The sequence below is a fragment of the Rousettus aegyptiacus genome, unplaced genomic scaffold, assembly GCF_014176215.1.
Source record: "Rousettus aegyptiacus isolate mRouAeg1 unplaced genomic scaffold, mRouAeg1.p scaffold_m13_p_4, whole genome shotgun sequence".
NCBI classification, from domain to species: Eukaryota; Metazoa; Chordata; class Mammalia; order Chiroptera; family Pteropodidae; genus Rousettus; species Rousettus aegyptiacus.
Genome location: NW_023416307.1, coordinates 137363171 through 137380286, shown reverse-complemented (window position 1 = coordinate 137380286; position 17116 = coordinate 137363171). Strand labels below are relative to the sequence as shown.

The 17116-nt window shown below is 34.9% G+C and overlaps 1 protein-coding gene across 1 annotated transcript in view; it reads left to right on the top strand.

The window, feature by feature from the left end:
• Positions 1-492: 492 nt before the first annotated feature.
• Positions 493-17116, top strand: part of ZNF385D (zinc finger protein 385D) — a 721959-nt gene continuing 705335 nt past the window's right edge. The window contains exon 1 of the mRNA XM_016158249.2: positions 493-925. Within this exon, the coding sequence (XP_016013735.2) occupies positions 820-925 (106 nt within the window). The 5' untranslated portion in view covers positions 493-819. The remainder of the gene's footprint in view (positions 926-17116) is intronic.

Genomic DNA, 17116 nt, shown 5'->3' with positions numbered 1-17116 from the left:
CCCAGGGTATTGTGGAGAGACGGAGGGAGGGAGGAAGAGAGAGACAGAGACAGAGAGAGAGAATGAGAATGAATGAGAGAGAATGAGAGAGAATGAATGAGGTGAAAAAAGAAAAATCTCAGTAGGATGTGGTTCCCTCCAAAGGGGTGAGCACTCAGGTTTTGCGGAGATGGAACTTCCCTACAAATTTCCAACAGCTTCACCAGATCACTTAATATCTGTTCTCTGAGGTTCCTGAAGTTAACTGTTATTTAAAAAATGAAGTGGGGTAAGGAGGCGGCCGGGGTGGGAGTTTGTCAGACAAATAGTACCCAAACCAGGAGGATAAAGGACCTAAGCACAAAAGGAAAGCCCCTTTTCTAAGGCTTCTGAAGCAGCTCACTTGAGCTCATTTACAATATTTCTAGTTTCTGGATGCATTTCTCCTTCTTGCGTTTCCCCTTAACACCCCTTAAAAAGATCCACTCACTCCAGTAAGCTAGTTCCTTTCCTCCCGGTTTCTTTCCTCCTTCTCAGCCCTCCCTCTCTCGCGGCACCTCTGGGCCGGGCCCCTCCCTCCGCGCCGGCTTGCACCTCTCTCCAGCCGGGTGCACCTGAGGCTGTTGCGGGCGTGGGACTTGTGCAGAGCACGGAGGGAGCGGAGGAGTCCGAGGCGCACCGACTGCCACCTCCAGCCCGCGCCTGAGGGACTGCACGCGCGGCACTTCGGCGACCATTCTTCGCCAACGCTCAAGCCTCGCCCGACCACCGCCGCTGAAGCAGCGGGTGGGCAGCCGTGCGCCCTCAGGGACAGCCAGCCGGGGCTGCTGCTACTCCCGGATGCCAGGGCCAGGGCGCCGGACGGCAGCCAGCAGGAGGATGAAGGGCTCGGTGGGAGGAAGGAGAGAAAAGCTACTGGGGGCGCCGAAAGCTCAGTCTGGGCCAGGTAAGTTGCGTGCAAAATAGGTGTCTCGGCTCGGGCGGTGGAGTTTGCTGGGGTGCCAGGTACCGCTCTGGGGATGCAGCGCAGAGGAATGGGAGGCACGCAGAATGGCCATTTGCGCCGTCCTGATCCGGGACCATCTCCCCCACCCTCAGAGCCCACACCATAGGTCCGCACCCTTGCCGGTTGGTGCCAAGAAGAGATGGGAGGTTGCTGGGGCTGGAGCGTAGGGTGCAGATCTTGAAGGTCTCGGGACAGCGCGCACTGCCGAGAACCAAGGGGCAGCAAGGGCAGCGGCGGGGGCAACAGGGTCAGCCTGGCTCTGGCTGGAGTCTAGGGCTGGGCCACCGAGGATGGACGCCCTGCTGCCTGCCTCCTATTGGGTGTGTACGGGTTGCGCTCGCTCCTCGGGAAACCTGATGAAGTTGTTGGGATGAGAAAGCACAGCGGGCCAGCGTTGTGACTGTCTTCTCGTTTTCTTCCTTTCTCCTTTTTATTTCACTAATATCTCCTTGGGATGCACATGACTTGAGGGCAGCGTGAGAAGCTGTTGAATTACAGGAAGGATTCTCCCTCCAGGGGAATCTCACTGACATTTAGGTTGGGTTTGGAGGCTGAGGGTAAACCAGTGCACCTGAATCCCATTGCCTTCCTGTTCCAGAGACCCAGTTAGAAGAAAAAGCATAGGTCTGTGTGCCTTGTGACTTCTTGCCTTTGGGGAGTTTTATTGTGGGTGTGAAGTGGAGTCAAAAGAACCTAATATGGTGTCACCGCTTGTGAAATGCCCATTCCCTCTCTGTCCCCCTTACACTTCAGACTTGTAGCATCATGTGTTTCTGGTGGCTGTGTTTATGTCTGCTTTAGCCTGAGCCGCCTCTGAAATAATGCTGTTGATAAGCTGTTCCTGGTTGTTTGAGCATCCCCAAATTCTGGATCCCTGAACTGACCTCAAAGTCTACCCTATGTTCTGTGGTATAACTAAAGACCCTAGAGGTGACACTTTTCTATGACATTCCTGTGGTGCTTTCTGGGGATGTGATGGGGGAAATTTCTCTCTTCTCTTGACAGTATTTGCTATTTGATCTATTAAATATGCCTTTTACATGTCCACTCAATTCTGGTTCTCCATGTTCCCTGAAATGGACTGGAAAGGTGTATCTCCCTCTGGGTGTTCATGCCACCCTTGCCCTGTGTTGGGTAATTCAGTCACTATACTCTGGTCCCTAAGCATGAAAGGCAAATATGGGTCATTTCAAATTACGTAGATTGATGCAGCACAGTGCATCCAGGGTTTGCTGCAATTCCTTTACTTTTCATTCCAGATTTTCCTTGGAAATTAACTTGAACACTCTATTCATGGAGCTAACATATAGACTGGAGAAATGGGCAAACATCTTGAGTTAACATATTATCTTAGATCTAAGTAAATGAAGTATTTAAAGCTTTCTGTGCTAGGGAAAAAAGTCCTAAACAAAAATTTAGGAATTCTGGACTAATATTGCTCTATTACAAAGTGGGTGAAGGACTTTTGGGGGCATATAACAATAATGATGATGATGATGATGATGATGATGATGATAAATCAATAGCAACAATGTCTAGCATTTGTTTTCCACTCACTGCACACCAAGTCACATGTTAAGGGCTTTACAGCCCCTGCAAAAGCATAACAACCCCAAAAGGCAGCATCTTTACCATCTCATTTTGTGTATAAGGAAAAGGGAACCTTAAAGATGTTAAATTTGGAAAAGTTTCAGAGTTAGTGTTTTGGAAAGCAGTATTGCTAGACTCCAAATTCAGTTTCATTAATCACTAACCTCTTTGAGTCTCATTTGAAAGTAGAAGGATGACTTTCCTAAGTTCTAAGTCCCATGAAAAATTAGTACAGTGATGATAATGTCATAGATTGATTCATCCACAACAATTTCAAATGTAACAAAAATAAGGAATTTGAGACTTGAATTCACATGAAAATTGTGTGGCAATTACATAATTTGGCTTGCTAGCTCTAGAGAGGGCTAAATGCTGAGGTCTTAGTGTTCTCCTGACAATATTTCTTCCTTGAGCCCCTTTATTGTAAATCAAGAGTACTATATTATAGCCATTCTCTTAATAATGTGTGATTTATGACATAAAACATACCTAGTGCTAATATTCACATTATTATGCCTCTGTAGAGTTATCTTGAGGTCTGCCTGGACACTCATATTTCAGCCAGCTTATAATTAATGTTCAGATCCTAACAAGATGTTCAATTTCTATTAAGAGATACTAGCATCTTGTTTTAAAATTTCTCTTTTATTTTCAAAACAATTACACCCCCTGCTGTGATTTGCTATTTACTAGGTACATCAAAAGTTCAATAATAAAAAAAAATGTTTTCAATTCAACAAAAACATAGTGTTTCATCTATAAAAATAACTCCAGATAAAAAGATTCATGTCTAATTTAGGACTTATTTTATTTGAAATTTAATTAAGATGTTGCAATTCTTACTGCAAAGTGCACGTATGTAGCTAGTACATATCTTCTATTGTTTTCTTATAATTTCCAACTTGATAAATCCATTATTCATGAGTTCTTTAAATAAGTTTATTAGTGCTTATCTAGAGATTCTGAGGTTTTTAAAACTAAGAGCAAGAAGAGCAAATGATATGGATTTCTTATATTTCTTCACAAGATGTAATTGTGCTTGTTTTGGGAATAGTGGCATGTTTTAAGTCACAGATCTGATTTGCCTGCCCATGAATAGAGTTACAAATATAAGCATATAAATCCATTAGAACACAAATGATATTAATATCTAAGATGTGCAAGCAGCTTTGGGAATATACAAATACTTTGAGAAGTTAAAGATATTTTGCTATGTTTCCTAGCAATTGAATGCTATCTTACTGTTTTCAAACAAAACTACATTTCTCTGTCCCATTAAACTAATGTTTATTGCCGTGGTATCTCTTTTGCTTTAGGATTAAATTGTATTTTCTAGTAGTAACAGCATTGTATGAAATATAATTTTTTTTCTTCTCTTAACATAGTTGAAATCTTTTTAAATAATCATATTTTGCCTACCTACCAGAAATAATACACTTATGAATATGTAAGGGTTTTTGCAAAGTATAAAAATAGCATAGTAATAACTTGCCTAGAGGTTTTGTTTATTTTTCGGAAGTAGATAATTACGTTGTTATAGTGGTAACTTATTAAGCCTTAGTAGTAAAGTATTAAACTAATTATAAAATTGAATTTTTGAATTGTAAAATATTTCGTAACAGTGGGAGTCTTGTAAATGAGTTAACTTTATAATCACATGAACATATGTTCTACTATGTTTTATAAATTTTCTAAATTCCATATTTGTACTTTTGGATTAATAGTTTATTATTTGATGATTCGAGCAATCAGATCTTTGAAAAGCAATTTAAACTCTGAATATCTGAGTCTGATTTATATCACAGATTGAAGCAACTAATATTGGGGAAGGATTTGTAACTTTGAATGTTTCAAGAGCTTAAACTCAAGATGGGTAACACTTCTTAGTTTTTTTGCAAAGTTTCCAAAATGAAAGTCTGAGCAAATTAAAGCCTATGGGTTTAAAATCAAGCAAGCATTTAAATAGCCTCGTAGGAATCCTAGACCAGCTCAAAAAGAGTACATGCCTCAATTTCGTTAGTGAAATTAATCTTTTGAACAAGTGGATAACACGTTGGAGATCATTTTTTAAATTCTGGTACATTAAAAATGTATTAATTTATATCTTCTAAGGCCTGCTAAAATTAGCAATAACTCTCCTTTCTGGAATAACTCAGCCTCAACTTTTTTTTTTTTAATTGCAGAGAGAGGCAGAGATGAATCAAATTTCTTCACAAAATCTTTATCCCATTTTTAAATGTGATTTAATCATATCTAAGTAATTCTGTACTACTTTTAGTATTTTTCCCAGATTAAGGATGGGTTTCAAAAAGTATCTTATTCCTAACTTATTAATGAACCTGTCTAGAATATTAGAACACAGTTCTACAATGATATTGGGACCTCTAGACCATTTAATGACTTTGTTACTTTGCTTATAGTGTTATCCAACTGTACATTTAATTTTTTTGCTTATTCGGAGCACAAAGGGGATAGTTCTTCATGATCTATTTATGGAATTATATCTACCAAAACAACCAAGCATGCAGCATTCCTAAACATGTCTTTTAAGCGAGAAGTTTTCAGTAAAGGAGAGTTTGTTCTTTTCCTCCAGGTAGTTATGTGGCCCATCTTCCAGCAAATAGTACTGATATTGGCATACCTTGATTATACATTAGACCTATCTGTCTCCATGAGAAGAAAAAATATTACAGTAGAGTATTAGGGAGGTCCATTTTAGGATTTTCCTAAAGGTTTTTCATAACATGGGGTCAAATGTTCTCTGTTTAGTTTTTTTCTGATCTTGTCATGTGTTCTGTTTTTATATCTAAAGAGTTATTTGCTATTTTATAATGTATTATTAAAATTATTTATTAGTGGTTTCTTTTTCCTGTATTTGTATGCAGTCAACCCTTATCTGAAATGAAAGAAAAATTAAGGAAATATCTATAGCATCTTTGCTTCACTCTTACTTAAAAAGAGGAATACACATGAAACTCCAGAAGGCATCCTGAAAAGTCTGGATTTTAATGTTGCATTTGTTGAGAACTACTTATAGAAGTTAGTCTCACTGTACTTAATTTATTCAGATCACTAGGAATTTAAATTATAAAGGCTATAGGTACAGGATTGAGTTCTCAGTTACAATTTTACATTTACCGTAAAACGTGACTTTAAAGTCATGGATACAAATAGTCATTGAACTTGGTGTAGCATTTAAGATTGTGAACTAAAGAGCTAGAATGCCTGGATTTGGATCCTCGCTCTGGTCCTTATAAGCTGTGAGAATTTAGTCAGCTTATTGTACACCTCTTTGCCTCAGTGTCCTCATCCATAAAATGGTGATAAGTTATCTATCTCATAGGTTGATTGAAGACTTAATAATATCTGCAAAGTACTTCAAATAATGCCCAGTACAAAGTGAATATTCCATAGATGTAAGCTATTTTAAATCATCATCATGTATTAGTTTCCTGTGGCTATTGAGCCAAATTAACATGGTGACTTAAAATGACAGAAATATATTTTCTCACAGTTCTGGAGATCAGAAATCTGATTTCAGTGCCATTGGGCCAAAATCATGTTGTCAGCAAGGCTATGCAACTTCAGGAGGCTCTGGAGAATATCTGTACCTTGTCCCTTGCAGTTTCTGATGGTCGTTGGCGTTGCTCGTTTTGCGGTCACATCTCTCCAGCCTCCGCCTTTGTCTTCCCATTCATCATCATATCCTCTGCGAGTCTCATTCCCCTCTCTCATATAAAGACATTTGTGCTTGCATTTAGGGCCTACTCTGATAATCCAACATAATCTTCCATTTTAAGATCCTTAATCACATTTGCAAAGACTCTTTTCCCAAAGAAGGTGATATTTACAGGTTCCAGGGATTAAGATCTGATATACTGGGACAGGGAAATGCACATTATTTTCCCTATCACAATCATCATCCTTATGTTTTTATAGTGTGGTAGATGTATGAAAAGATAGAAGAACCAACATAACTAAATTGTGGAAAATGCAAAAAGTACCTGGAATTTCATATCTTTTTAAAGTACATTGTCTGTGTTCAAATTTCGACCAGATTTTAGATCATTGACCTCAGGACAATTAATTGTTTTCTGTTCACTTTACTTTAACTTAATGTAGTCAATAACTATTTGAGGAGTGATTACTATGTGGTTATAGAGTAACAGTGCTAGGGACATCAGCATTACCAGAAATAGTAATACCCTGGGCTCACAGAGTGTCTGTGTAGAAATAATAGTACTACTCTAGACAACTACTATCTTTTAATGAGTAGTCTTATTGAGTGCAGTTGGTTCTTCGCATTTAACCTCAAAATTTTAGGAGTAAAGAATTAATATTAAATATACTTTAGAAATTAGAAACTGAACCAAATAATATACATAAATACAGCTAATAAGGGACAACTTTTGAACTCCGTTCATTTTGGCTAAACAATATATGCTTCAAAAGAAAATGAAGAATTGGGAGCAAATTTAACAAAATAAAATAAATTTTCCAAAAGATAAACCACATAATGTAATCAATAAAAATATCAACTAATGAGATGTTCTGTTTAATTGGACTTTTGGTTTAAATGAAAAGTTAAGAACCTTCTTCGAAATTGTTGTTAATTTTTTACATTTTTTTTTTTTCTAAAAGGCATTTAATTTTCTGGCCTTAGTAAATAGACACTATTTATTCAATAATTTATATTTTACTTTTTCTTCCCCGAACTTTTTAAGTATATAGTTCAGTGGCATTAACTACATTCATATAGTTGTGCAACCATCTTCACTATCCATCGCCAGATATCTTTTCTTATTATAGAACTAAAACTCTATACCCATTAAACAATAACTCCCCATTTACCTTCCCCCCAACCCCTGGCAACCACCACTGTACTTTCTGTCTGTCCCTGTGACTTGGACTATCTAGTGCCTCATGTAAATGAAATCATATAGTATTTATCTTTTTGTGATTGGCTTATTTCAGTTTGTATAGTTCTTCAAGTTTCATCCAGCTGTAGCATATGTCTGAATTTCCCCCTTTGAAAGAAAGAAATTCCTTCCATTGCATGTGTGTACTACGCTTATTTGTTCGTCTGTTAATGGACACTCGGGTTGCTTCCATGTTTTACCTATAGTGAGTAATCCTGCTATGAACATTGGTGTACAAACATCTCTTCGAAGCTTCTTCCAGTCCTTTTGGAATGTACCAAAAAGTGAGATTCCTGGCTCATATGGTCATTCTATTTTTAATTTTTTGAGGAACCACTGCAATGTTTTCATCATGGCTGTACCATTTTATATTCCCAAGGCACAAGGGTTCCAATTTCTCTAATCAACACCAACAGTCATTTTCTTCTTTTATCTTTTTTAATAGAAACCATCCTAATGGGTGTGGGATGGTATCTTACTGTGGTTTTGATTTGCATTTCCCTAGTGATTAGTGCACTGAATATCTTTTCATGTGCTTATTGACTATTTGTTTATATCTTCTTTGGGGAAATGTCTGCTCAAGTCCTTTGCCTATTTTTGAATTGGGTTGTTTGGTTTTTGTTGTTGCTATTGTTGAGTTTTAGGAGTTCTCTATGTATTATGGATCTTAATCCCTAACAGTTCTGTGATTTGTAAATATATCCTTCTTATTCTGTGGGTTGCCATTTTGCACTTAAAAATTTAAGAAGATTCAATTTGTCTATTTTTTTTTTCTTTTGTTGGGATATCTAAGAAATCATTGCCTCTGCTTTACATTTTTTTTTTTGGTAATGGGTTTAAGATGTTTTAAAAGCACATAAAATCTTGCTAAATTAAATTAAAAATAAGGGACTAAAATGAAAATGAATAAACTACAATTACCAATTAAAATGTGAATATTCTCACAAATGTAATGTTGACCAACAAAGGCCAAAAAGCCACCAAAGCATGATTCCATGCACATAAAATTTAAAATTAAGTAAAGCTAACTTATGAATACATCATAGTTATTGGTAAAGGAGGAGGCAAAGTGCTGAAATTATTCTGTGTCCTGATCTGGATGTTGGTTACATGGTCTGTTCGCTTGTAAAAATATATCGAATTATACATACGATTAATGCACTGCTCTATACTTGAATTATATTACAAAAAAAGTTTAAAAAACAAACATGACAAAGAGAAATTTCTCTAAGAGTAGGAAAGATAAAGAAATATTTTAACTTATGTTTTAAGGGAACATTCACTCAAAGAACTCTGCCCATAGATTTGGCCTTAAATTTGTAAACAACCATCAGATCCATAGAACCTGATATCATCAGAACTCTATCGTTCAAGAAAAAAAAAAGAACATTTCGAGTAATGAGACTGAAGAGAATTTTTCCCATAAGTCTTCATGAAAAGGGAACTGGATGGTGCAGTGAGCTATATCTTTGTTTATGTAGCAAAGCCTTGGATAGGAATCGTTCTTACAGTGAAGAGCAGTTTACTTACTGTGATGCCTGTTGGTCTGACTTAATGTCAAACAGTTCAAAGTTTCTAGAAGAACAAGAGGTCTGCATACCCCTCAGACAATACTTTATAAGTATTACTTCCTTTAATGACACTTTTAGCCATGGTTTCATGACAGTGAGTTTGAGCCCATTTACTTCGACAAATTCTGAGTAACAATATTCTTTAAGATGAATTAAAAGCTGGAGTCAGCTTGACTCTGGAGAACTTGAGAAAATGGATACCTTCCAGGAATGGGAGGGACATCTCTGAGATGGGAGCAGTGGGAAGTCCATATTTGCCTTAAGAGTTAATAAGTAGAGTACAGTGACCTAACTTGGATTTCCCTTGATATTTCAGTTCTTCACAGTTATCCCTGTGCATCAACAATCTACATAATAATAGATATAATCCTACAGATAATAATCCCGTTATGAGAGGAACTGTGTTTTATTAACCTTTCTATCTCCTGCAATGTTGTCACTAACTTGAACAAAGTAGGTGTCCTGAAACATTTGGTGAATAAAAATTAAATTCTGCTATGTATGTGATAGACATGGAATTTGTAAAAAAAATTGAACAAAATGTTGTCAGAATCTAAAGATATTCTGAAAATTGCCTAAAAGATGGTATAATAATCTATCAGATTTTGATATACCTTTTCATTTGCTCTCTCCTGAACTAAGTAGATACAGTCCAATTGCTGATTAATTGATGGCTTTTAGTAGATTGAGTAACATTTTTTAGCATCTCATAAAGAAGAATTTGACCTTAGGAAATTGCTTCAAAACAACTTTTTTTTTTCCAGTTTTTATGGATTTTGGTGAACACTTTGTAAAAATCCCATTTTAATTACTGGAAAAATTCTTAATTAATTGAATCATAAATTACATCTGATGGAAATGTATCCTTCTTTAATTCTTCATGATTAAAATAACTTGAACTAGTTGACCTGAAGGGATGATACAGGGAAAATTTAAAAAAATATTTTCTCCTTTTAGATCATAAATAAGAACATATCTTCTTAATTTATAATTTCAAAATATGAAGAGGAACCACTGAGTACTCTGAGAAAATCAAAGAATTCCTCTCTTAAAAATGTTGCCTTTAACAAAAGTAAAAGTTTCCCTAATAAGGATTTTTTAGCATGTGTAAGAAAATTTGAGAAAAACTTAATATTCAGGATAGAAAAGATTTCCATTATAAATGATGAGATTAACATTTCTTTGTCGACTTAAAGCAAAATTGTTTTCATCTTAATGCACATCCTAAAATCTTCCATTTAAATAGTGTTTCACAGAATTTAAAAAAACTTGAGCTATAATTTCTCATTTGTTTCTTCCCACAGATTAGATGGGTAGATGTACCATTAGCCACATTTACATTATTTTTTTAAGATAAGGAAACAAAACTAAGAAAGGTCAAGTGATTTTTGCAGAGCCAAGTAACTTTTAGTTGGTAAAGTTGGATTGTGAGGTAACCATGTCTGACTCAGACTAATCTCTGAGTTATCCTGAATGGTTTCTTTGTTTTCTTTCCACATTCACAGGAAAATAGTTTCTGTTAAGTTTATCATACATTGGAGTGATTTACCAGGGGACAATGATAGTATATGAATGGAATGGAGAACAATCAATAAATGACAGTATTAAGAGAGCGCTAATGAAACATTAATTTAAAAATTGCTCCCAAATGTACTTTAATATAGGCTTTATAACCATATTCAGATCTGACGTGAAGATAAACTAATTTTATGCAAATGCTAAAGTGATTCTAACAGTTATTTTATATACCTTGATGTGGTCCTTAAGGAAAATCGTCAGGATCATTAATAAGTTCCTAACTTGATTAGGCTAATTTGATACTCCAAAAGACATCTTCCTATAAATGCTGCCTATTACATTCTGATTACAGCAAATTGCTTGCTTTGCATGCCCAAATTTTTAAAGTTTCCAGTCTCTGCATTTTTGTGCTTTCCCAGTTGATGGCTTTGCATTTGATCTTGCCACATCAGAACAATGAATCATCTTATCCATTAGCTGAGTTTGGAAATTCTGTGTTATTCAATGAATTTGTTTTTACCTCATCCTTTGATTATTTGAAACCTGACAGCTTAACTACTTTCCCAAATGTGTTCGTGATACAACATCAACTAGTTTTGTATTGAGCAGCAAAAGGCTGCAATGTTTTTATTTTTTTATCCTTATAAATCAAATGGAATATTTTAATAATCGACATTGTGTGTTTCAGAGTAACAAAAGGTTTAAGGTAATAATAGCTAGTGATCTCTAGAGGGGAAGCATAATCAAATAGTATTAGAAGGCTCTCAATTTTTATAACCCGAAGGAAACAGAAATGTGCCAACTGAGTGATCACCCTCATTATTAGAGTCTCAGAGGAATACACAGTTATTCATTTTTATTTCATGAATTCCCACTAAAAGAGCGCCAAAACATTAAAGTGGAAGTGTTGTTTCTTTGTTTCTAACAGTGAAAGCATAAGGTGTACAGAGGGACACATAGTGAGACAATGTATGCCAACACAAGTGCCTCTCTCGCTCCCTACAGCTCATAGGGCATAAAAGGGCATGGATATCTGTTTCATTTTGAAAGAATTTTTAAGACTTCCTGTCAGTCCTTTGTCATTGAAATAAACAGCAATGAATCTTGGAAGTTGGCTCCTACTGAGGTGTCAATAAATAAGTCTAATAAATGATGATGGTAATAAATTGTTGAAATTTGGTTGACTGACATAATGTATATAGAGAATACAGTGAAATACATATTTAAGATACTGCCAAGCCACATGCAATATCTGTTGTGTCTGGTATTAGAATTGTGGTACTGATTTCATGAATATGGCTGTGCATATATGAGAGTGTAATGCGCATCTACCAACGAAAATAGTTTAGAAGTCATTAAGAGGGTAGTTTGAGGATGGCCTGCCATATTTTTGTGGACAATCTAAAAGTAGTTTTTTGGTTTATAAGAATAAAATTTCCAGGCACACGTTTTAAAGAAAGAAATTATTGCTTTTAGTGTAGCAAGTCTAATTTAGCTCTTGCTTTATTAGATTCCAAATTTTTTCAGAAAGAGAAGCAAGTTGCAAGAGTTCAGCTGTGAATACTTTCCAAGATGACACTGGAAATGTCCCCCAAAAGGATATTGTTAGAGCTAGTCAAGTGGCTGTGACTTTAATAACCATGGTAACCCCAACCTCAGCGTATCCTATTGTTTGCAGATATTCTTTCATCTTCCATTCAAACAAAAAAGTGGTCCCATAAGCAATTTTGAGAACTCTACATTAAAATTAACATTTATTTGAACCTCGTGCTGCTTTTAATACATACGTCTAATTCTGTCTTATAACCTATGTAAAGAAATAGTCATATGGCCAAGCAACATAACTGATATCATGCATTCATTTGTTTATATACAATTCATAACTAGTTTCCTTGTCGATGAGACATTTGCTGTCTCCATAGGACATCATTTTCTATCATTTCTACTGGCATGCCCCTTGTCATCTCAAACTGAGTTTATCACTTCACCCCTAACTTCAACTCTACCCTTGAATTGACCCTTTTAATACCAATGCTGTTTTCTTAGAGTTTATTTCTATACATTTAAAGACCAGAAACTTATCTTGACTTAAAATATCTTACAATGGTTGTCTTGTTATCAGACATTAATAATTATGGGGAACCTATAAAAGGTTAGTGTAGTGACATTTCATTTTTAGATCTCACTACTAAATTCCATGAATATGCCCAAGGTATCAGGGTGTCTGCAAATAGTCAAGAAAGATTTAGCTACATTTTTTTGGCAAAATGAGAAGCTGTCTATTATCATTAGTTTTTTAATTCCAAAAGGCTAACACTAGCTCATTTTTAAAGAGAAATTAGATTCTACAAGACAGAAAAATCTCCTGGAAGTTGCATAATGATGTTATTGTATTTATTTTAAGATATTTAAATCAATTTCAGCCTTCTTCCAATATTATCCAATGATTAAGTCACAATGATGAGCCATAGTTTTAGATATTTTTGTATGGCAAATCAAAGCATTACACTTTTTTTCAGAATGTTGGAAAGAGGTCATTTGCTTGCATTTCCTGGTTTCTGAGCCTGGATATAGAACCAGATGGTTTTTAGGATCGTCATACTGAATCAGTAAATCATGTAGATGGTTCTAATAACTGGGGAGATGAGTGTTTGCTTTTCCCATTTAAAATTTCAGCCCCAACTGGACATCCATTCTCAATGCTTCTCATTCTTCTAATCCCTAGTAACCTCTTTCCTATTAATGCCATTGTAAATTTTGTCATGCATTTCAAGTCTTTTGTCCAATGCCTGTTCTTACATTCAGAATATTATCTGGTTTCTGCTTCTGAGATGAAATAAGGTCCATTAGATAGGCACATCTTCAAATTTTCCTTCTTTCATTACCAGTCACAGCTTTATTTATAACCATCCTGATTCACATCTCTATCTCAAAATGATTGCCGTCCCAAATTCCACTTATCTATTTTATGATCCCACTTCCTCCTGGTGCCTCCTAAACATTTCATCAATTACTCATCCTCTCTCTTAAAATTTCACTCTTTCCTTCCATCTGTTCTCCCTCCAGACCTGCTGTACTCTCCTTTCTATGTAAAATAACTCCCTTTAAGCTGCTGTCCTAAATTTCTCCTTGGAATCATTGTCAATCTTTTGGAAAGGGCCATCTCCATGTTGTCCTTCATTTTCTTACCTCAATTTGTCATATTTCTGAGATACTTTTAAATGATTACATGTGAATTTTATGTCAAATCCAAAAGTCTCTTTTCAATATTGCTTCTTCTTGAGCATGCTAAAATATATGATACTGCTGACTATCTTTGTTATTCATTCAACAAATACTTATTGAGTGTCCAGTATAAATCCTAGAAATATGGATAAGATTCAACATTTTCTTTCCAGGAACTCAAACTTAACTGGGAAAAGGGGAAATAAACAATTTAAAATAGAGCTTATCAAATACTTGAAGTGATTAGATTTGTTTATAATATTTATTTTCCTCTTTCCAATTACTTGGAAAGGTTGCAGTTTTATTCACCCCTTACCCCTACCCTTTGAAGTAAGATTATGACATGTTTTTTGCTGTGGCCAAGAAAACGTGAAAGGACATAATGTGTCAGTTTCTGGCAGAAGACTTTAAAAGCTGATGTGTGGTATGTTAGATTCCTCTCCTTCCCACTGTCACGGAGATTAACAGTGTTTCAGATGATGGAGGCTTTTATGGCTGGTGGCACTGAGGAAGGATAACTTGGAATTGAGGACCTGCTGACCTGAGATGAACAGATTGAATGAGCAAGAAGTAAGTCTTTGTTTCTTTAAGTCACTAAGATTTAAGGATTTTGTTACTGCAGCAAAACCTAGCATATCTTAACTGACACCGTGCTGTATGGAAATGTGAATAAAGTACTTTGAAAATATTACTGCACTGTGAAGCATTTATATCTTCACTTCTAAGCTTCCCACTAGACTTTGCAAGTTGGATGTTCCAAAGTCACATTAAACTCATTATATTTAAAAAAAAATTTTTTTTAAATATGAAAGTAATTTCTAGGTAATATGTGATTAAATTTAGCAGTCTTGCATTTAACTGATACATAGTAGAGGCTCTGTGTAAAAATCAGTTCAGAATCAAATATATATATTTCTTAATGTAACATGCTTGTTATTATAATTCCTGGCTACTTTGAAGTTTGTATTTCCTTCTCTATGAACTTCTGGAAACTTGACATCGTTTTAAGTTCACTTAGAGATTTGAGGATAATGATATGCTTTGGTCTATTTTTCTTCCTATCTGAAAGTTTCATTGTATTAAGACTGGAACAATACTATGTAATTATATGTGTGAACTTCTTGATAATCTCAATGATGGAATTTTCCTTTTATGTGCGAATGCTTATTCCTGCACTTTTCATATAATTACTATGCTCACAATAACATAGGTCCTATAATAACTTGCTATCTCATTTCCTATACATACTGAAGAGAGGGCATTGTCTGAATAGTAAATGTTTTGCTCACTTAATGACAGACTCTGATTTTGTGTCCACACTTACCTCTCATTCTTGATATTTTATATCATTTTTTCTCCTCTTTAAATATTTCATCAAAGATTTATTTCATAGTATGTTCAATTCTATATAATCGAGAATAACTTTGAGTGGACTAAACTCAGAAATATCCCATTAGAATGTCCCTATATTTGATGTTTGTTTATATATGGCATATATTCTTCTATTTCTATCTCAAAAAATTAAACCATGATAATTCTATCTGTCCATCCATCTATCATCTATTACCTATCTATTTTTCTAATGTATCTAATTTATAACCACATATTTATATTTTCTTAAAAACTCAGCTATAAGAATAGTCAGCTGGAGAATAATTCTAGCATACAAAGCTTGCTACTCCCGTTATGACAGGAGTTTCTGTAATCATGAGGAAAAGATACCACTGTATTTGGCCTCTTTTTTCTTCACCTCCTCTCTCTTCATTTCTCTTAGGCCTACTCTCCCCATCTGCTGCCCCACCCCTGAATATCCTATTAAAAACCGTCTTTAAGAAATGAATGCAATACTAAAAAATTATGAAAAGATAACTCTCAAATCAACAGCATGTCTAAAATTTTATATGTTATATGTGTCAAAATATATTTCTTGTGCAGTTTGCTTTTTTATGTGAGGACCATTTTACAAATGCTCAATAATAAAGCAAGTCAGAGTATCTGTTACGTATAAACATAGATGCTTTGGTTATGTGGTGTTTACATGATTTGATCTCTTGATTCCCACCTCCAGCTAGTCATTGGAACCCAAAGTAATTGATTTCAATTTGCTTAAACATACACATGTGCTCACACAGACACATATACATATATGAATGAAGAGCTTTTATTCTACATGTTTCTTACATGTTCTTTGGAAGGAAGGCAGAAGTATATGCAGTCTATATGCAGAAAAAAGAAATGCTACTTAAATGAACATGAGGAATTTACTGAGTTTTGTGCCTATTTGTTGTAATATAGTTTATCATGTATCGTAGCTTCTCTATTTCATAATTTAAAAATACATTGTTGTTTGCTAATAGGCTCTACTGTTAAATTTGTGATTCGCTTGTATACTGTGTATACTAAAAATCCTTTATTTGTTCATTGGATCAAGGACAAATGGAAAGTCTTTTCATATACTCTACAGATGATTCAAAGTCATAATACATTTTAACTTGTTTCATATTTGATTATGATATTCTTGTGGGTTTAAAACTTTTTCCTGGTAATTTTCTTTCTTATTTTTTTAATAGAGGATCTTTTTTTTCATCATCTTGTTAACATTGTCCAGTTCCTTCTTAATTTTTTGGAATCCATTCAAGATTTCCTTATTAAGTTTTCATGAAGCTCACTGGCTTCTTAGTTATAGTCTAGGCCTCTTAAAGAGCTGCCACTCTGAGATTTTATTTCATTTTGGTATGCTATTATTTTCTATTATTTCTTACATCCCATATCTTAATTTTCCTCAAACTTATTATTATTTTAACAGAATATATAACAAATAACTATGTTAGAAAGCATGTGTATGATGTAAAATATACCTGAGTCTTTACAAAAGACTTGACAACATATGTTCAAAGCTTTAAAAGTATATGTCATTTGATATAACAAACATATGTGAATTTCCTCTAAAATGTATTTATTTAATGAAAACATTGCAATACCTAAAAAGGCTTAATGATAAGTTCATAGTTGCAACTTTTTGCAAGATAATGTAGACTATGTAAAGGAATTCAGAATACATTTCAGCAATATGATGGGATACATGCAGTACCCAAAGTGTGTCTATCGACATTGAATTATATTTACTATATGTAAATAAAAAGAAGCACAATCAAATGTAGATTCTAATTTCTATTCAATTTTATAATTACATTTGTATAATAGAGGATATAGACAGTGCAGTTCAGTAGAAATTTCTGTGATGAGGGCAATATTCCAATTTAGTTTTGTCCAATATGGTAGCAATTAGTTACGTGTGGCTAGTGAGC